The sequence below is a fragment of the Pinus tabuliformis genome, chromosome X (assembly GCF_031772625.1).
Source record: "Pinus tabuliformis cultivar Carrire ecotype Pingquan chromosome X, CPIR1, whole genome shotgun sequence".
Classification (NCBI taxonomy): domain Eukaryota; kingdom Viridiplantae; phylum Streptophyta; class Pinopsida; order Pinales; family Pinaceae; genus Pinus; species Pinus tabuliformis.
This window is the reverse complement of record NC_142308.1, coordinates 787,013,650-787,031,501: the sequence shown is the minus strand read 5'-3', so window position 1 is coordinate 787,031,501 and position 17,852 is coordinate 787,013,650. Positions and strand designations below refer to the sequence as shown.

The 17,852-nt window shown below is 44.5% G+C and overlaps 1 protein-coding gene across 3 annotated transcripts in view; it reads right to left on the bottom strand.

Moving 5' to 3' along the window:
* Nucleotides 1-337: 337 nt before the first annotated feature.
* Nucleotides 338-17,852, bottom strand: part of LOC149142195 (threonyl and alanyl tRNA synthetase second additional domain-containing protein) — a 264,846-nt gene continuing 247,331 nt past the window's right edge. For all 3 annotated transcript variants that reach the window (XR_016264627.1, XM_089448951.1, XM_089448952.1), the window contains exon 8: nucleotides 338-630. Coding sequence is in view for 2 of the 3 variants with exons in the window: in XM_089448951.1 (XP_089305077.1) it covers nucleotides 571-630 (60 nt within the window). In the remaining variant the exon portion in view is untranslated. The remainder of the gene's footprint in view (nucleotides 631-17,852) is intronic.

Sequence of the window (17,852 nt, the reverse complement as noted above, 5' to 3'; positions counted from 1 at the left end):
TAGCTATAGACTACAGAAGGCACTCCCACGTTGCAGATATGAACACCTGTATAGTTGCTTTCAGAGGAGATACCACCACGCTGCCTCCTCAAGAACTTGGAATTTGAAAATGTTTGCTTATACCAATGGTAGACAAGGTTAGCATCATGCATTTGACATTTTGAAGGATAATATGACTAATTGTCTTTATGACCTTACAGTTTAGTTTTGTGGTAATTATGCAACATTTTGAATCTCTAAGAAAGCTACCTTTTGTAATATGTTTTTAATGCTCATAAATGTTTAATTTTACAGTAAATTTATTAAGGGCAACAATGACTCCATCTGCTCTTCTAAGTCACTTTGACAGCTCAATGTTCTATTAAAAGTATACACAAAAAATGCTCGCATAAAGAACAGAGGTTGAGACCTTGAAAATCATCACCAAAGATAAATATTATACTAGAGATGAGTTTTCTTTCTCTTTGACATAAGACGTAAGAAAATAATTCCAAACTAATATAGGAACAAGAATTAAAAAAACAATTTCATGTTAAGTTTCTGAATATTTCAAAAGATATGTCCAGCATGTCATGGCCCAATAGTGTAAGAAACCTTTGTCAATCCTTTTCGCACTCGAATTTGAGAAACCTGTAAATGAAGTACAAAATATAATGATCACAATGGAGTCTCAAACCAAGATCACACAGAATCCTTAATTAATTATAATCAATTTCATTTGTGTAATCTATTGTATTTATCATGCATTATATTGTGACTACACATCTTCCAGTAACCTCGATGGAAAAATGTATGAGAGAACCATTTCTAATTAGAAGAAGTAAATCTTCTATCATAAACAACACCCCATGGAATGGTATTAAGACATAATCAAATGCATTCACATGAGTTTGTCAATAAATCTGATAGAAATGTTGTGCAAATCAAAATAATTATCAACTATCAAATACAATACACCACCATAAATAAGCTTCGAGGATAGCGATGCACCTCATCATATTGTAATATAGCTTCCTTTTCATGGTTCTCTAACCTCTGAATTCCTTCTAGAGAAATATGAATTATTAATATTGACCATTTCCATTTCAAGGCTTACTAACTGAAATGGACTTCCATTTTAACACAAATCATCATGGTTTCTTGCGCCATTGATCTTTAACCTGTCCCTTTCTACAGATTCGCATGGTTCCGTATGGATTCAGAATGGTGACTTTGTGCCTCTTACCCACCACCTGTGGGTAGTGTATATAGGAGAAAAATGTTCTCCTAGATGGTCCTCGGCCACCAGCCACCAGATAGCTCGATGTGCCATTGTCTTTGCCACCAGAGCCAGCCATGTGGTCCCTCGACCACTTGTCATGATTGTATGTTTGAAGATGGGCCTCCCAACCCCAAAGGTATAACATTTCATGGGTACGGTTGAGCAATTTTTTTTACTTTTCATGGGCACTTTTGGGCATAGATTGGTGGGGGGATTTCGGCAGAAGGAGTGGGTTAGGTTTGTATTCTTGTCTCCACTGCCTGATTCTGTGGTTACCCTTGTATCCTAGTCTCGTGGGATCTCTTTTACTGGCCATTAGCTTCAAGGTTGGCACTACATGGGAAATCTCGATTTTGGTTGCGTGGTCCTGCTTCCCGATACCACCAACATGACTCCCCTTCCACTCATTTTATCCCCGTTCATCTATTTTCCCATCCGGGTCCACATGTCTCCACTGGGTCCACATAGGGTTAGCCTCCCCTTCCCCTTATCCACGTCTTGGGTCAGTCCTAAAACGATGCCCCGGAGGTAGATGCAGCTAAAAATAAAAGAAAAAGCACAATTTGGCCACTCCCAACAGGAAATGTACCACAAAATGCAAAAGATTGTTGGCACATACAAATTTAGCACGTGGAAAAAAATCGGGCATGAGCTCTACCCCTTACCCATGGCCATCACCCTAGTTCCTATGGACCCTAAATTAGCCTCCTCTTTCATTAAGGAACCCATGATTGTCCCAACTCCTAGTGGGCAATGAATTGTCCCACCTTAAGAGGGTATCCACTACTACATATCACACATCATGCTCTCATCCCCTGGAGCCCTGAGCAGTTATGAAGAAAAATCAGTCAAAGGCAAAAGGCATATGAAGAAGGGTGGAAAAACAAAGGTCGAGGTAACTCATGTACCATGATTTGATCCCTCCTACACTCATATACCCAGGTGTGGACTTCCCCTATTATAGCTACCCTTGCACCATGACATGTGGTCTGAATGATTCTCCTCATCCCCACTCCGCTCCATTATTATATCATCTGCTACCTACCATTTGAGAGATGTACCATGAACATGTCACCCCCTTTAGAGGTTGAAACCACATAATAAGGTCCTTGGTTAAACCCCTATTGAGCTTGGAGATATTTGTACATGCCAAAGCCTACTATGGAAGGGCACGCCACCAAGAAGTGCCCCATTGATCCCATGACTTGTAAGCTCTTTTACTTGATTACTCTAATGATTTGTTATATTAGAGGGCAAGAGGACGGATTGGATCTTATGCAAGATTGCAGTGGGTCTCCATTCAGGGCTTGGTCTCCCTATACAGGGTCCTAGCATTCCAGAGGGCCACATTGGTGCTTGTACAGTGAGTGTTGAGAGCCATGGGCCTCCACCATAGTGGAGCGTACTTCATGGATCCCCAACACCACTCATTGATTACTCATGTTCCACCTTTTGGAGTAGGATGATGCACCTAGTTCACCATTCCCAGTCGGCTCCACACATACACCATTCACTTGGCAGATGTTCCAAAGTTCAGAGGATGTCTCCCGTTGCATAGGGAGGTCTTATATCATGATTCCGCCCTTACAGATGGTCTACAGGCATTTCCGATCCACATGGAGACCCATGAGGATGTCTTTGTGCCCCCCTACACCTACTTGGGAGCACCACAGGTTCTTGCTTGGAAAACATGGGGCCAACCCCTTGTCCACTATGTTTGGAGCCTAATTCTTCATCATGGCACCCCTTGGACTTCATTAGGCCTCCTCAAAGGCACAACGACTCACTTTGTTCATCATTCGACCCTCTTGAGAGGCTTCTTATTATGTTATTGAGCTATTTGGTCGGCTTGTCACCTAAAGTGTTGTTATTATGCACATTATTTTATTTTAGGGGCTCCATTAGGCTATTTTAGCTAAATTGAATTCATTAGAGAGTGTATAAACTATAAATAGAAGTGAGATGATTCATTTTCATCATCATCACTTGGATTGGATTATTATCTCTTGTGAGATATTCGCTATACCTTTTGAAGGACGAGTTTGGATAACATGGATGAATTTTGATATTTGGAAATCTCTCTCTTGTCGTTGAGCTTCTCTATTGGCATAATTTGATGATTGGATATACTCTTTTATACATGTAAGTGTTATTTTCATGCTTATTCTTGTTATTTACTTTTGTCACATGAATGTCGCTGGGATTTTCGCTATACAAGTCTGAAATTTACTGTTTTTCTATATGAATTGATGGAAATTGTGATCTTTTATAGTGTTGCATCATGGGCCATGTATGGATGGGTGAATGTTCCTCGAGATATTTTATGTTAAGTACATCTCGAAATGTCATCATTTATTGCAAATTGAAGTATAAAGACCTTGAAGCAATTGCTCTCATGCCCTAATGCCATGCGAAGTTGTTTGAAGGCTCCTTGAATGGGTGAGCTTTTTCCAAACCATAAATTCTCCTTGACTCCATCTCTCCCAAAGGACAAGGCATTAATCCTCCATAGATGATCACTTTCAAAAGCTTATTTATCTCACCTTCCCCTCTTATTCTAGGCCTAGCCTCCATAGGTCACATAGGGCATCACTTTTCTCATGATTTAGCCATCAAAAGAATTCGATCTCTTTCCCACAACTATGCTAGTGTGTCCTCTAAAATCCCTCCAAATTTCACGAAATTCCAATAGTGGGATCGTGAGATATTTCAAGCCCTACCTCGAAGATCGATTCTTTACCTTGGTTTCCCATTGGCTAGCAACCTCATTGGGATCATAGCATTAACTTATCAAAAGAAGATTCCTTCTTTGATCCTCTTCCCTTCCCTAATTAGGTCAAGCACATCCTTGGTTGATCAACTCCATATCCTTGACCTAATTTTGGGTCCACTTAGCCCTTTGTGGTCCCACAACTTGTTGATTCCAATTTCACAAAGATCACATAAAAGCCAAGTCTCCATAAATATCTCTAGGTCTAGGAACCATCTTGACAAAGCATACTCTCAAAACCTAGCCCTAAGGGTCCTCTTGGCCCTTTCTAGAGACCACATCACCTTGCTTCCAAAGCAAGCATCCCATTTAAATGAGTTTATCTTGTGAATAGGAATCAACTTCTTATTTTGTCATTGACCACATTCTTGTGATTTTATCATACTGGGTCTCCTCCCATCATTGAAAGTCTGTAAAGAGAAGGGAGCCTTAGCTAAGGTGACATTAGGCTATTGCTCCATTGTTGCCCTTGACCTGGCAGTTGCCCTGTAGGATCCCCTCCTAGGACCCCTGCTAGTTTGAGCGGTTACAGGGCCATTTATAAATCTGTGTATTTTATTGATTCACTGTTGTTACATTTCTGTTGTGCAAAGTGCTTGTAGTTGTGTATCTTCAGTGTTTATGATCCAGTATAGACATAGACTAGATTTGGAATAAAAGGGAAATTCAACACTTGGCTCTTTAAAGAGTAAACTTCTTAACCTAACTTTTCATAATTCAAATGGTCAATAAAACAAAAATGACCTTGACCAATGCCCTTATTGTCACTCTAAGTCTGAATACTAGAGGTGTCTAGACTCCATACCTAATCTTCCTATAATAGAAACAAGAGAGGTCCATTTGCTTTCATGAATTGGATCTATGCTCTAAGTGCAATGTGCATGGTTAATTATGAGTACAACACCACCTATGATCATTTGGAGGCAACGACAAAGGCATGGACAAAGAGGTCATTCAAAAATCTATCAATATGAGAGAATTTTATAGGGAAACCATTCTCAAAGGCATGTAAATCACAAGGTCTAAATTTTGTGTTACAGTTGTTGAAGGAAATGTAATTAGGTTTGGTCTTCATAAATGTGCTTTTGATATTTGTATTTATTCAAGAAAAGAAATATTATTTTTATAATATATGCCAATGAGTTTCTTACTCATTGAAATAGGTCTAGCACATTATAAAGTGCTATAGGTGAGTCAAATGTCAAAAGAAAATGTTGAAGAACTTAAGGGCATGTTACTATAGGTATACTTATGTATTAAAGTCAAAGAAGTCACCTCCAAGCAAAGTCAAGTCCCCTCAAAAGCAAAGACACCTCCAAAGAAGCAATCTGAGCTATATACTTCAATTAGGCCTACAAACACCAAGTCGGCCCTCAAGTCGGCCTAAAGGGGGGACAGTCCTCTATATATAGAGGTTGTCCACTCCTCCAAAGATATCGCAAATTCACCTCTAAAATATGCGAAGTAAAGGAACGAGTAAAGGGTGATCAAGTGACAAGAAAGGGAGCCTCTAGTGCAGCATACAAGGTGTAGGATAGAAAACAGTCACACGTGCGAGAAACAGAGTCTCTTCCTATAGTCATTACAACACTACCATGTAATGATCCTAAATAGGAATACAAGTGATATTAAACAAATAAATTGTGCAGCAATCTATACAAACGAAATTCACATTTAAGCATTCACATAAAGTTGCAAATATGGAGTTGTTGAGCCATTTTATTAACTTTGTGATGGCCAAATATAATAGATGATGAAATGGTGCACATGGGCTTGTATCAATGGACAAATAGGACCAAACCCAGGTGGGGAAATGGCTAAGCTGAAGGTTGCCCAGCTGCTGCACCAATCTGCGATGCGCTGCCCAGAAAACTACTTCTCTGCTGAAGTTCAAATGGCTGGAAAGTGCACTTATACTGCCCATAAATTTGTATCCCTTTAACTCTGGACTGCCTGTAAGGCTGCAGCTGGAGGTACACCAAGTCCCCCTCCTCGAAGTGTCTCTCTATCCTATGCTGGTCTGCATAAAGTTTCTGTTGATTTTGGGCTGTCACCAAATTATCCTTGAGAGCCTTAAGGATATCTTGGCTCTCTTGGGTCTTTGGCCTTTGGGGTTCGGCTGTCTCCAAAAACAATATCAACAAAAGGCAATGCATCATATCCATAAAGAGCACGGAAAGGAGTCATATCGATGGACACGTGATGCGTGGTGTTGTAGCAATACTCGCCCAGATGCAACCACCGAATCCAAGACCTCTGCTGACCGGTCACATAGTTCCTCAGGTACCCCTCCAACAACTAATTAACTCTCTTCGTCTAGCCATCTATCTGAGGGTGATAGTTGGTGCTAAGAGTGAGCTCCGTCCCGACCAGCCTGAAGAGTTCCTACCAAAAGCCTCCCATGAATCTGTTGTACCTGTCGCTCACTATGTGCTTGGGGAGCCCATGAAATCTGAAAATCTCTCTAAAGAACAGTTCTACAACCTGTGCAGTCGTATACGTGGTGGGGATGGCGAAAAAGTGGGCAAATTTGGTCAACCTGTCGACCACTACGTATATGCAATACTTCACTTGCACTGTGGGGAGCCCTATGATGAAATCCATCAAAATACTTTCCCATTTCCCCTCACAGATGCGAAGTGGTTGTAGCAATCCTGCGGGGTGGGTCAGTTCCTCCTTGTTCCTCTAACAAGCCTCACACTCTCATACGTGTTGCAGCACGTCCTCCTTGAGACCCTTCCACGTGAATCTCTCTCAGACAGCCATATAAGTCTTTCGGAACCCCTCATGCCTGAACAGTGGTGAATCATGTGTTGCCTAGAGTACCCTCTCCCTCAACTACGAGTTGGGCACTAAGTAAATGCGCCCCTTGTAATAGATGACCTCATCCATCACACGGTAACACTCATCTGCATGGGAACCCTCCAATACCTCGCATGCCCTCCCGTCTTTGGAGTACTCCATCAACAACTGAGCCTTCCAGTCATGGCAGATGCTCATGAGAGATAACCTAGCTGGTCTTGGAGATAGAGCATCGGCCACCACATTGTGCTTTCCCAGCACATACTCTATATCAAAATCATAGGTCTCCACCTTGCTGACCCACCTTTGTTTCCTGTCATTGAGGCCCTGCTTCCCCAAGAAATGTCGAAGACTATTATGATCAGTCTTCACTCAAAACCGGTTGCCTACCAAGTACTGGCGAAACTTGACCAATGCATGCATAATGGCCAGCATCTCCTTGTCATATATGGAATATGACAACTCATGCAGTAGGAGCTTTCGACTCTTGAAAGCAATGGGATGCCCCGCCTGTGACAATACCGCTCCAACTCCTACCTCAAATGCATCACACTCCACCGTGAATGGCTGGGAAAAATTTGAAAATGCCAAAATAGGGCAAATGCTCATAACCTCCTTAAGGCGATCGAAGGGAACCTGTGCTCCATCAGTCCATGTGAAGGCCGCCTTCTTGGTCAAGTCGGTCAAGGGTGTTGCCAGCTGCGAGAACCCCTTGACAAACTTCTTGTAGTAGGTGCAAATACCCAAGAAGCCCCTCAGCATAGTCACATTTCGGGATACTGGCTAATCTTGGATGGCCCGAATCTTCTCCTTGTGGACCTTCAACCCATCAGCGCCAATGATATGGCCTAGGTGGAGCATCTCTGTCAACCCAAACTTGCACTTGGAGAGCTTGGCATAAATTGTTGCTCCTCCAGAATGCGCAATACCTCCTCCAAGTGTTGGAGGTGCTCCTCCCATGTCTAGTTGTAAATCAGAATGTCATCGAAGAAAACTAGCACGAACCTCCTCAACTCTCCCCGGGAGACATGGTTCATGCATGACTAGAATGTGGTCTGAGCGTTGGTCAGCCCAAATGGCATGACCAGAAACTCAAAGTGCCCATAGTGGCACTGGAAAGTTGTCTTAGGGATATCCTGATCCCTCAGCCTGATCTAGCAGTACCCCAAATGCAGATCAATCTTAGAGAAGTTCTTGGCTCCTCTAAGCTCATCCACCAACTCATCTATGCGGGGAATGGGGTACCGGTTCTTCAGTGTCTTCTGGTTGAGGGCCTGGTAGTCAATGCACATCCGAAGGGTTCCACCCTTCTTCACTAGCACCACTGAAGAAGTGAAAGGACTGGAACTTGGCCTGATATGGCCCAATGCTAGCAGAACCTGGATGACCTTCTCTATCTCGTCCTTGTAGTCTTTGGGATGCCTGCAAGGAGTGGTGATCACTGCTTGCACACCCGGCTCCAACTCAATAGTGTGCTCAAATCATCTGTCTAGTGGTTGCCCTGGGGGAATGTCCCCAAACACTACTGTGTATCTGTCCAGCAAGGCCTGTATGTCTGTCGATGGTGGTTGACCTGTCCTTTGCCTCTAAGATCCTCGCTCAACTACCCATGCAATGTCCCCATGTCATAAATCTGCCTCCATCTTGTGGGCCGAAACTATTCGAGGTGGATAAGAATGCATGCCTCTCAAGACTACCAATTTGCCATCCAACCCAATGAAATCCATCTCCGGCTTCCTCCAATCTGTCGTGACTCGCCCAAGGGAATACATCCACTGGATACCCATCACCACGTTGGTGTCTAGCACATCGACCATAAAGAAATGGTCTATCATTGAGTAGTTCCCCATAACTATCTAGTGCACTGTGTGGTACGGCCACTTGGTACTAGCACTGAGAAGCCCTCGAACTCTGTTGTGGTGAGGCCCCTCCTCTGAACCAACTGGGCATCTATAAATTGTGGGTAGCCCCACTGTCAACTAGCATTGACACCTTCTATCTCTATACAGTGCCCCTGATCCTCAGTGTCAAAAATTTATGGAATCCCGCATAAGGAAGCGAGAACTCCCCATGCAGGGGCAAGGGATGCCCCACCCTGTCGAGGTGGCGGTGGTGCCCTTTGTCTGTCGAACTCTCGCCATCTGCCCCACCGCAATCCTGCTCCACCTCGTCCTCCTAGTCACTATCAGAAAAAACCTCAATGTAGTGTGCTCTGATGCACCGATGGCCTGGTGCCTAGGGCTCTCTGCATGTGAAGCACAACTTCCTCCTCCAGAGGTCCTTCTATGTCTCCTCATCTAATTGCCCCCTCCCTTGTGTGGCCCTCTAGGGTGGAGGTCTAGTCTCATGCCCCTTTTGTGGGAAAGGGGTCTGTGCCAGAAATGGTGCTCTAGTCTTGGGATGACCCCCTGCAAATTTCTGGCACACAAGACCGCTTCTTGCAGCTTGGAAAGTTTGCGTGACTTCACCATTCCACGTAGGGGCTCAAGCAATCTCTCAATGAAGGTATACACCCGCCTTGCCTCGGATAGATCCAGGACCATAACTGACACCCGCAGAAAATTTGAGAAGCACTGCTCCGGGTTCCCTGTTTGGCATAGTTGGGTCAGCTCTCTGAAATGAGCCTTTGGATCCCTCTGATCAAATCGCTCCACCACCCTCCTGGTGGAGTCCTCATAAGAAACTACATGGGCATGCCCTAGGGTGGTCAAGCCATGAAACCACCAATCATGGGCTTCCCCCTCCATGTGTAGCGTGGCCATCTTAATGGCTTCCTTCTCTGTCATTCGGTTGAGTTGGAAGTAGGTGTCCATCTTCTCAACCCAAGACCTGGCCATGCACTTAGCACTGTTAGTAGTGCCATTGAAAGTAGGGAAACGCATCCTCCTTATGGTCCTCTGCAACTCATAGTTCTTGGTCCCTTGTCCTCCATACCCCTTGTTCTTCTCACTTTGCTTGAGCTTGCAATAATCTCTAAAGGAGAGGGCTTCTTTAAAGTCTTCATCCATAGACTGCCACTCTCTCAAGTAATCTCCCATCTGAGGGGGGTCTTCCTCCCTTGCAGGCTCAATTTGTGCCACTGGCACAAAGGAAGGTAGTGTAGTACGAGTTGGCACACTCGCTGAAGGGCGTTGCACTGTTGGTGAGGGGTGATCGAATCGCTGAGAGGCCCCACAAGTTTCCCCACATAGAAACCCTTTAGGCATGGTCCTCTCTCTGTTCTGCGACTTTATCTCTTACAGCATGTCTTTCTGACCCTTGGCCAAGTCACTCAGGGCCCTCAGAAGGTTGTTGAAATCCATCTCTTCCCTGCTCTTGGGTTCTACCATTTCCTCCTCTTCTGCTACTGCTTTCCCCCTGTCCTCTGTATCTGGAGTAATCTCTAACTCCCTTTCTCTGCTCCTGTACCTTTGTCTCCGGTAGGTGATGTTTTGCTGGTCCCCTTCTCTCATAGGAGACAATCCCCACAGCTGAGCCAAGAACTAGGCTCTAATACCATTGTAATGATCCTAAATAGGAATACAAGTGATATTAAACAAATAAACTGTGCAACAATTTATAAAAACGAAATTCACATTTAGGCATTCACAAAACGCTGCAAATATGGAACTGTTGAGCCATTTTATTAACTTTCTGAAGGCCAAATACAATAGATGATGAAATGGTGCACCTAGGCTTGTCTCAATGTACAAGAAAGACCAAACCCAGGTGGGAAAATAGTTGAGCTGAAGGTTTCCCAACTACTGCACCAATCTGCACTGCGCTACCCAGAAAATTGCTTCTCTGTTGAAGTTCGAATCGCTGGAAAGTGCACTTATACTGCCCAGAAACTTGTATGCCTTTAACCCCGGACTGCTTGGCCTAAACCCAGAAAAACCTAGAAGGGATTTTAGCTAGTTTGGACCTCTAATTTTTGACCCCCTTGGAGCCTCACCTCAGCTGTAGCTGCAAAACTCGGCCTGCTGGAAACTGCCTGTAAATCCTCCTGAAAACTCCTCCAAAATGCTGAGTTCACCCTTGCTATCCAACCCCTGACTTCCCGGATGAGCTCTTGGCCAAAATCACCTGCTCCCAAGCTCCACGAAAATCTGCTAAGTGGCCTTTGCGCTGTCCCTCAACCCAGCAATTTGGACTGCTGGAATGTTGGCTCAGTTGGTTGTGAAACCCAGCAAGAATGCTGGTCTAGTGATCCGGATTTAAACAGGAACGCAACAAATTACAGAGATAACCATAAACACAGAGATGCAGCGGAAATAATACTTCATTTTATTAATGTAAAACACTGAAATATGCTTACAAACATAAATGGAAATAAACCAGCTCGGGCGATGGTAGCTTATCTCTGAGAAGAGATGTGGTGACTACATGCCTCTGAACTGTGTTACAATGAGGCTCGAAGGCCTATTTATTGTTGAAAAACAATGGAAAACCCTTAACATCCCAAAACCTAACCCTAGAAGATGAAACGCCAAATTGTGGGCCCTGTTTTGGGTAAGTTGGTACATCAACTTCCCGAGGTCGTAACTTTTGCACCCGATCTTCGTTTGACGCGTACAATAGCTCGTTAGAAAGATCTATCCGAGCACTACAACTTTGGGAAGAGCAACATTGTTCCATGGACCTAGGTTGCTCCCAGATTTCCCAAGAAACATCATTTAGGGTCTCAAAACGGCTCTGGAAGTTCAAGACCCGAAAAACTACTAAGAATAGTAAATTGTGCTACAATTACAGAAACTGAAAAACTGAAAGAGACAGTTGTGGGGGTCCAAGTGGGATAGGTGGGTGGCCACCAACATCCACCTGGATCATTCCTCCCCCCTTAGGAAGCAATGGTCCCCATTGCGTTGAGTTCCTCCATCTGCTGAACTTGGTCCCTAGTGAGCTGTTCTGCAATCTCGGATGTGTCCAATAATGGTGGGAAGCATGGTTGAGGGCGGTACACATTGAACACTTGGTGCAGGTGAAGGAATGGAGGAATGTTGTGCTCCAAAGCATTATTTCCCACAGCCTTGGTAATGGTGTAAGGACCATGTCGGCGTGGTCGGAGCTTCTGATGGGCTCTTGTAAGGCGTTCTTTCTGCAGATGCAACCAGACTTTGTTGCCCACCTGAAGCTTGTGTGGTACCCCTGTGGGTGAGGAGAAGTTGTTCCTATGTTCTGTCATGACCGTATCCCTTTGTTGTTGCTGCTGCGTGGAGGAACCCTTCGCGGGGGTCATGGATGTGGTGACGATCTTCCCCTTACTTTGGGAGCGAACCAGACAAAAAATGAATTTCCTAGTCTGGGAGATGAGCTTGCTACCTTTCTTGGCAGTGATCAAAGAGGTGGCGGTAGGTGGGGCTACCTCTAGTATCCTGTATAATGAATTACACAAAGAAATAATGACAGCACGAGGCCTTGACTCATACACAGCATGTCACCTCCACAAGTATGGTTGGCCTAATAGTACATCACAAACATCTAGAGGTGTAACATCACACAATACCTCGTCTGTGAAGGGTTTGATACTGTAAGGAAGGCGGCACTGCTGGCGAACTCGGAGATCTCATCCTTGGTGAAGCCACCCGATACTGTACGGCTGCGGGTGTGGTGTAGTCAGCAGGCCCAATCGCTTCACGACCTCTGCTGAAATGAGGTTCTTTTGGCTCCCACTATCAACAATAAATTACAGCGGCGAACCCTTCACCCACATTTGTGAGTGGAAAAGACGCTCCCCCTCCTCTGGATCTTCAGGCTCATTCTTCTGGATCTTGGCGGTGGCAATAGTGACGCTAGGCTCCACATCAATGATCTACTTCCCTTTGCCAGTCCCCTTGTCGGGTTCTGACTCAGAGTCAGAACATGCATCTGATTCTGAAGCCTTCAACTTAGCCACCAGCAACTGCTTGGTCCGACACTCACTTGTGTTGTGAATGGGGCTCTTGTGGAACTCGCAACACTTTCCTGTGTCTTTCTTCGACTTCGTGGTGTTGTTCTTTTCTTGCAGCATTGACGGGTTGTCTTGGGTCACCCCACCTTGGCTTTGTCCTTTGGTCTTCGGATTCGCAAATCCAAAGTCTCGCTTCTTCTGTTTAAACTTATGCTCAATCTTGACAGCGTATCAGTACGTTGTACCGAGCGAGGATATGTTCAGGAACTCCATCTCTTCCTAGATGTATCTGGGTAGGCAACCATGGTATTTAAGTACCAGATGCAGCTCAGAATCTTTGATACCCAACTGTGTGCGAAGGGTATGAAAAATTTTTGTGAACTGCGGCACATCTTGGTCCCGTCCTTGCCGCAGCATGGTCCACTTTATGTATTTGTCCTCATAGCTTTTGATAGGGTAGTACTGCTCCTTGATGGCATCCCAAAATGAATTCCAAGTGGGTGCAGCTGAAAATAGTCAACCCGTGCTTTCATCCTTCTGCTAGCAGTAGGTTTCCCACCAGTCCTTGACGTGGGGGGCTGCTTTGAGAAGAGCGAAAACAATCTTTTCCCGACTCGAAAATTCATGAACAGAGAAATACCCATCTAGCAGATTTAACCATTTATCTATGACATCTGTGTCTATTTAACCCTCGAATATGGGTATTTCAAAATTAACTTGTACCTTAAAGGGTGTGTCGTTTCCAGAGTAGCTCTTGGAAGCTGATGTGTCGCCTCTGGGTAGCCACTGAAGGATCTGCACGAAGTTGTCCATCGTCATGTTCCTTTGTCGCTTGAGGGCTTCTTCGAGTAAGATTTTAATAGGATCTCCTGCCCCCTCGTCTTTCTTCTCATCCGCCACGGGAGGCCGTCAGGATTTGCGAGGTTGGTCTTGCAAAGGTTCGACCAGTTCAAGCCCTAACTCGTTATATCTCGACCTCGTTGGGGACATGCAAAGAAAAACAAAGAAAAAGCAGACCACTCTGATACCACTGATCCGGATTTAAACAGGAACGCAACAAATTACAGAAATAACCATAAACACAGAGATGCAGCGGAAATAATACTTCATTTCATTAATGTAAAATACTAAAATATGCTTACAAACATAAATGGAAATAAACCAGCTAGGGCGATGGTAGCTTATCTCTGAGAAGAGATGTGGTGGCTACATGCCTCTGAACTCTGTTATAATGAGGCTCGAAGGCTTATTTATTGTTGAGAAACAATGGAAAACCCTTAACATCCCAAAACCTAACCCTAGAAGATGAAACGCCAAATTGTGGGCCCTGTTTTGGGTAAGTTGGCACATCAACTTCCCGGGGTCGTAACTTTGGCACCCGATCTTCGTTTGATGCGTACAATAGCTCGTTAGAAAGATCTATTTGAGCACTACATCTTTGGGATGGATCGACGTTGCTCCCAGATTTCCCAAAAAACGTCACTTAGAGCCTCAAAATGGCTCCAGAAGTTCAGGACCCGAAACACTGCTAAAAATAGTAAATTGTGCTACAATTACAGAAACTGAAAAACTGAAAAAAAACAGTTGTGGGGGTCCAAGTGGGATAGGTGGGTGGCCACCAACATCCACCTGGATCATCCAGTGCTGCTACCTCAGCTCCCTAACTCCCCAACAAGCAATATGATCTTTTCTAGCCTCAATCTCCCTCTGTGTGTTTCCTGGTTGCCCAGAAATATGCACTCCTTGCTCTGCGCTGGCTGCTGGTACTATGTCACTGCCCATAACCCCTGAAAATCCTGATGGAACAGCCTCCCTAGGGCGGGCACGGATGGTACCCCGAAGTAGAGGATGAATCTCCCGCTGGAGAGACTCGTGGCTAAACAACTGGTTGACTCAACTAAATAGAAGAGTGAACAGTGGAGTAGTTGTTTGCAAATGTCAAAGATGAAACTAAAATGAGAGTTGATCTCTCCTTACAACTTGGGCCTCCTTAGCGTCATGTGGGCCCCTCCATCCACCCATTCGATTTTCCCTCCAAGCATATCAAATGGCTAATTCGAACTCCCACGTGGGTGGCCCCCACATTCGACTAGTAGCTAAATAAAATCGATTTGGCCCCTAAGTCCCTAAGTCGAAAGTGTGGGGTCCTCTTCCTTAGTAAAAAATGTCCAAAATTGTGTAGCAGCAACCTATTACTAATGTGTTTGAGAAGGGACATGACATATGTTAAATTTTAGGTATGTTCTATGCTTAGAGCAATCTATTTCAATTTTCACAGTAAGCTCAATATCTTTTCCAGATTAGCAATCACATCAGCATTAAACTGCAGATAGAACATAAACATAAATCACAAAAGACAATCCAAGACAAGAGGACACAAGATGTGGCGCTAGCCACGGACAAACCCCAATGTGGGGAAACCCTTGATCAATTCTTCTTATATGTTCTTCAATAGTTCAGCACAGAGAGAGAGGGATAATACGTTTACAACAAAAGTCAACACTTTGACTTATCTAGATAAGAGCAGAGATCATCTCTAAGAAGATGATACATGAGATCAATGGAAGACATGCTGCTTCAATTGATTCTCCAAGGTGACTCCTTCACCTATCGTTGTGTTGCATTTTGTCATCATGTTGCACCTCATCGCGCCGCACCATGCTGCACCCATCATCACTATGTTGCATCTCATCACAAGCCCACCTCTATTTATACTAAAACGTTGAGCATAAGTGGGGTTTATTTGGTTGTTGGCCGACCTTAACGAATTGTCCCATAACACAAATAAATTCATATCTCCATGAATACTTATCGGAATCGGATGATCTTTAGATCAATCCTACACCTCTCGATGAGAGGGATCCAAGAAAAATATCAGCTTCCATTAATAAGATGACCCACATGGTGTTTGGCCCTAGTTGCCAATTTTAACACTCCCTCTCAACTAGGGAGAACTCCATCTGCTGATCCATATATCTGACTGTACTATCTCTGCCATCAGTGCCCTACACTGCTCCGCTCTGCTGAACCATGAAGAAGAAGAATTGATCGAGAATGTCTCATACCATTCTCTACTGCCCCGAAGTCAGTTTCATCTGAAGAGAGTGTCACATCACTCTTACTGGCCCGAAGTCAATTTTATTGATCAAAGATCAATATCACAAGAGAGTGTCTCAAACCACTCATACTGATCCCAGATCAATGGAGGTCATCCTAACATAGGGAGTACGGTAGATACATCGATGCATCCATCGATAGTACTACTATGCTCCCTAACCCCATTTCTCGGCTCATTGATCAGATGAGAGGTACTTCCCATGAGTCCCAGACGGCATGGGTAGGATGCCTCGACAGGAGAACTAATCATCCTGTCCACAAGAGAACGAATCATCCTACCCCACAGTCGCCACGGGAGAACTAATCATCCCAGCCCACAGGAGAACTAATCATCCTGTTTCACAGTTGCTACGGGAGAACTAATCATCCTGGCCCACAAAGGAACTAATCATCTTGTTCCACAGTTGCCACGGGAGAACTAATCATCTCAGCCCATAGGAGAACTAATCATCATGTTCCACAGTTGCGACGGGAGAACTAATCATCCCGGCCCACAGGAGAACTAATCATCATGTTCCACAGTTGCCACAGGAGAACTAATCATCCCGGCCCACAGGAGAACTAATCATCCTATTCCACAGTTGCCACGGGAGAACTAATCATCTCGGCCCATAGGAGAACTAATCATCCTGTTCCGCAGTTGCCACGGGAGAACTAATCATCCCAGCCCACAGGAGAACTAATCATCCTGTTCCACAGTTGCCACGAGATATCACAGGGGAAGGTTCAACCTGTCATCTTGTACATAGCGCACCACCAGGTGAGGGTGAGTCGCCCTGTGGTCGTATGTTGCTCCAGTAAGTACCCAAAGCCCCCCAGAGCTCCCAAAGCTCAATGCATGCAACATGCAGGACCCTTATAAGAAGGTCTCTCAACGACTCCAAGTCGTTTGGGAAAGTCACAGATTTGACCTTTCCCTGGGGCTTTAACAAAATGTCTGCGACCTGTACATCAATCTTAATGCGATGGAGCCTCCTCGCTCATCGACTTACCATATCCCAAATATGGCAGTGTATGATGTCTATCTGCTGGAGCAATCATCGAATACGGAATTCCTCAATAATCAAATCCCTCCTCTGGTTGTCACAGAGAATTACAGTGGTATTCATCATGTCTACAAACAACTCACTTAAGAGCTTCTGCAACCATGCAGCTTCACACGAGATCATGCTCGTAGCTATGTATTCGGTCTCGGCGGTGCTTATAGCAACCAACTTTTGTGTCTTACTCATCCATGATATCGAAGCAGAACCCAAAGAGAACTACGCTGAGAAGTGCTCGAACTACGCTGAGAAGTGCTCCAGTGATCCTCCACACTGCCTGCCCAGTCAGCATTCGAATAATCATGCAGCTTCATATTTCCGACAGTGTATCTCAATCCATGAGAGATTGTGCCCCAAAGATATCTCAAAAGATTCTTAGCACCAATCCAGTGAGGCTCAACCAAATATGAGCTCACCATGCTAACTGCAAAACATATGTCTGGACAGAAGTTCACCGAGAACATCAATGCAAATGAGTTTATGGGACTCAGAGGTCCAGCATCATCACCATAAACTTCTGAAAGTTAAGATCCTCGAGGTAGTCACAGGCTTGCAGTTTATCATTCCACATCTGGAATCCAACTCCCTCTTACTTCTACAAATGAGAGGGTCTGCACCTATCAAAAATAGGTCGTCCTCATAAGGTGTTGGTATGAGACATCTATCATCGACAACCTTCAAACAATGGTTTGGATCGACTTCACTCTTAGTGAATCTCAACTTCATCTGACAGCTATCAATCATCTCATACTATGCCCGGGGAGTTTTGCTTCAAGCCATAGAGGGCTTTCATCCACCTACATACATGAGATTCCTGATCATCAATCTCAAACCCCTCGGTTGTTCCAAACCTGTGGACCTGCTACATAAGGAGAATGGTCCCCTTGTAAGATTTTCCTTCGGCACATCTCAAACATGTACTTTCATGCTCTTTTTGAATTCAGGCATCCCTGTCACCATCTGACTCACAGACCTCCGGTGCTATGTGTC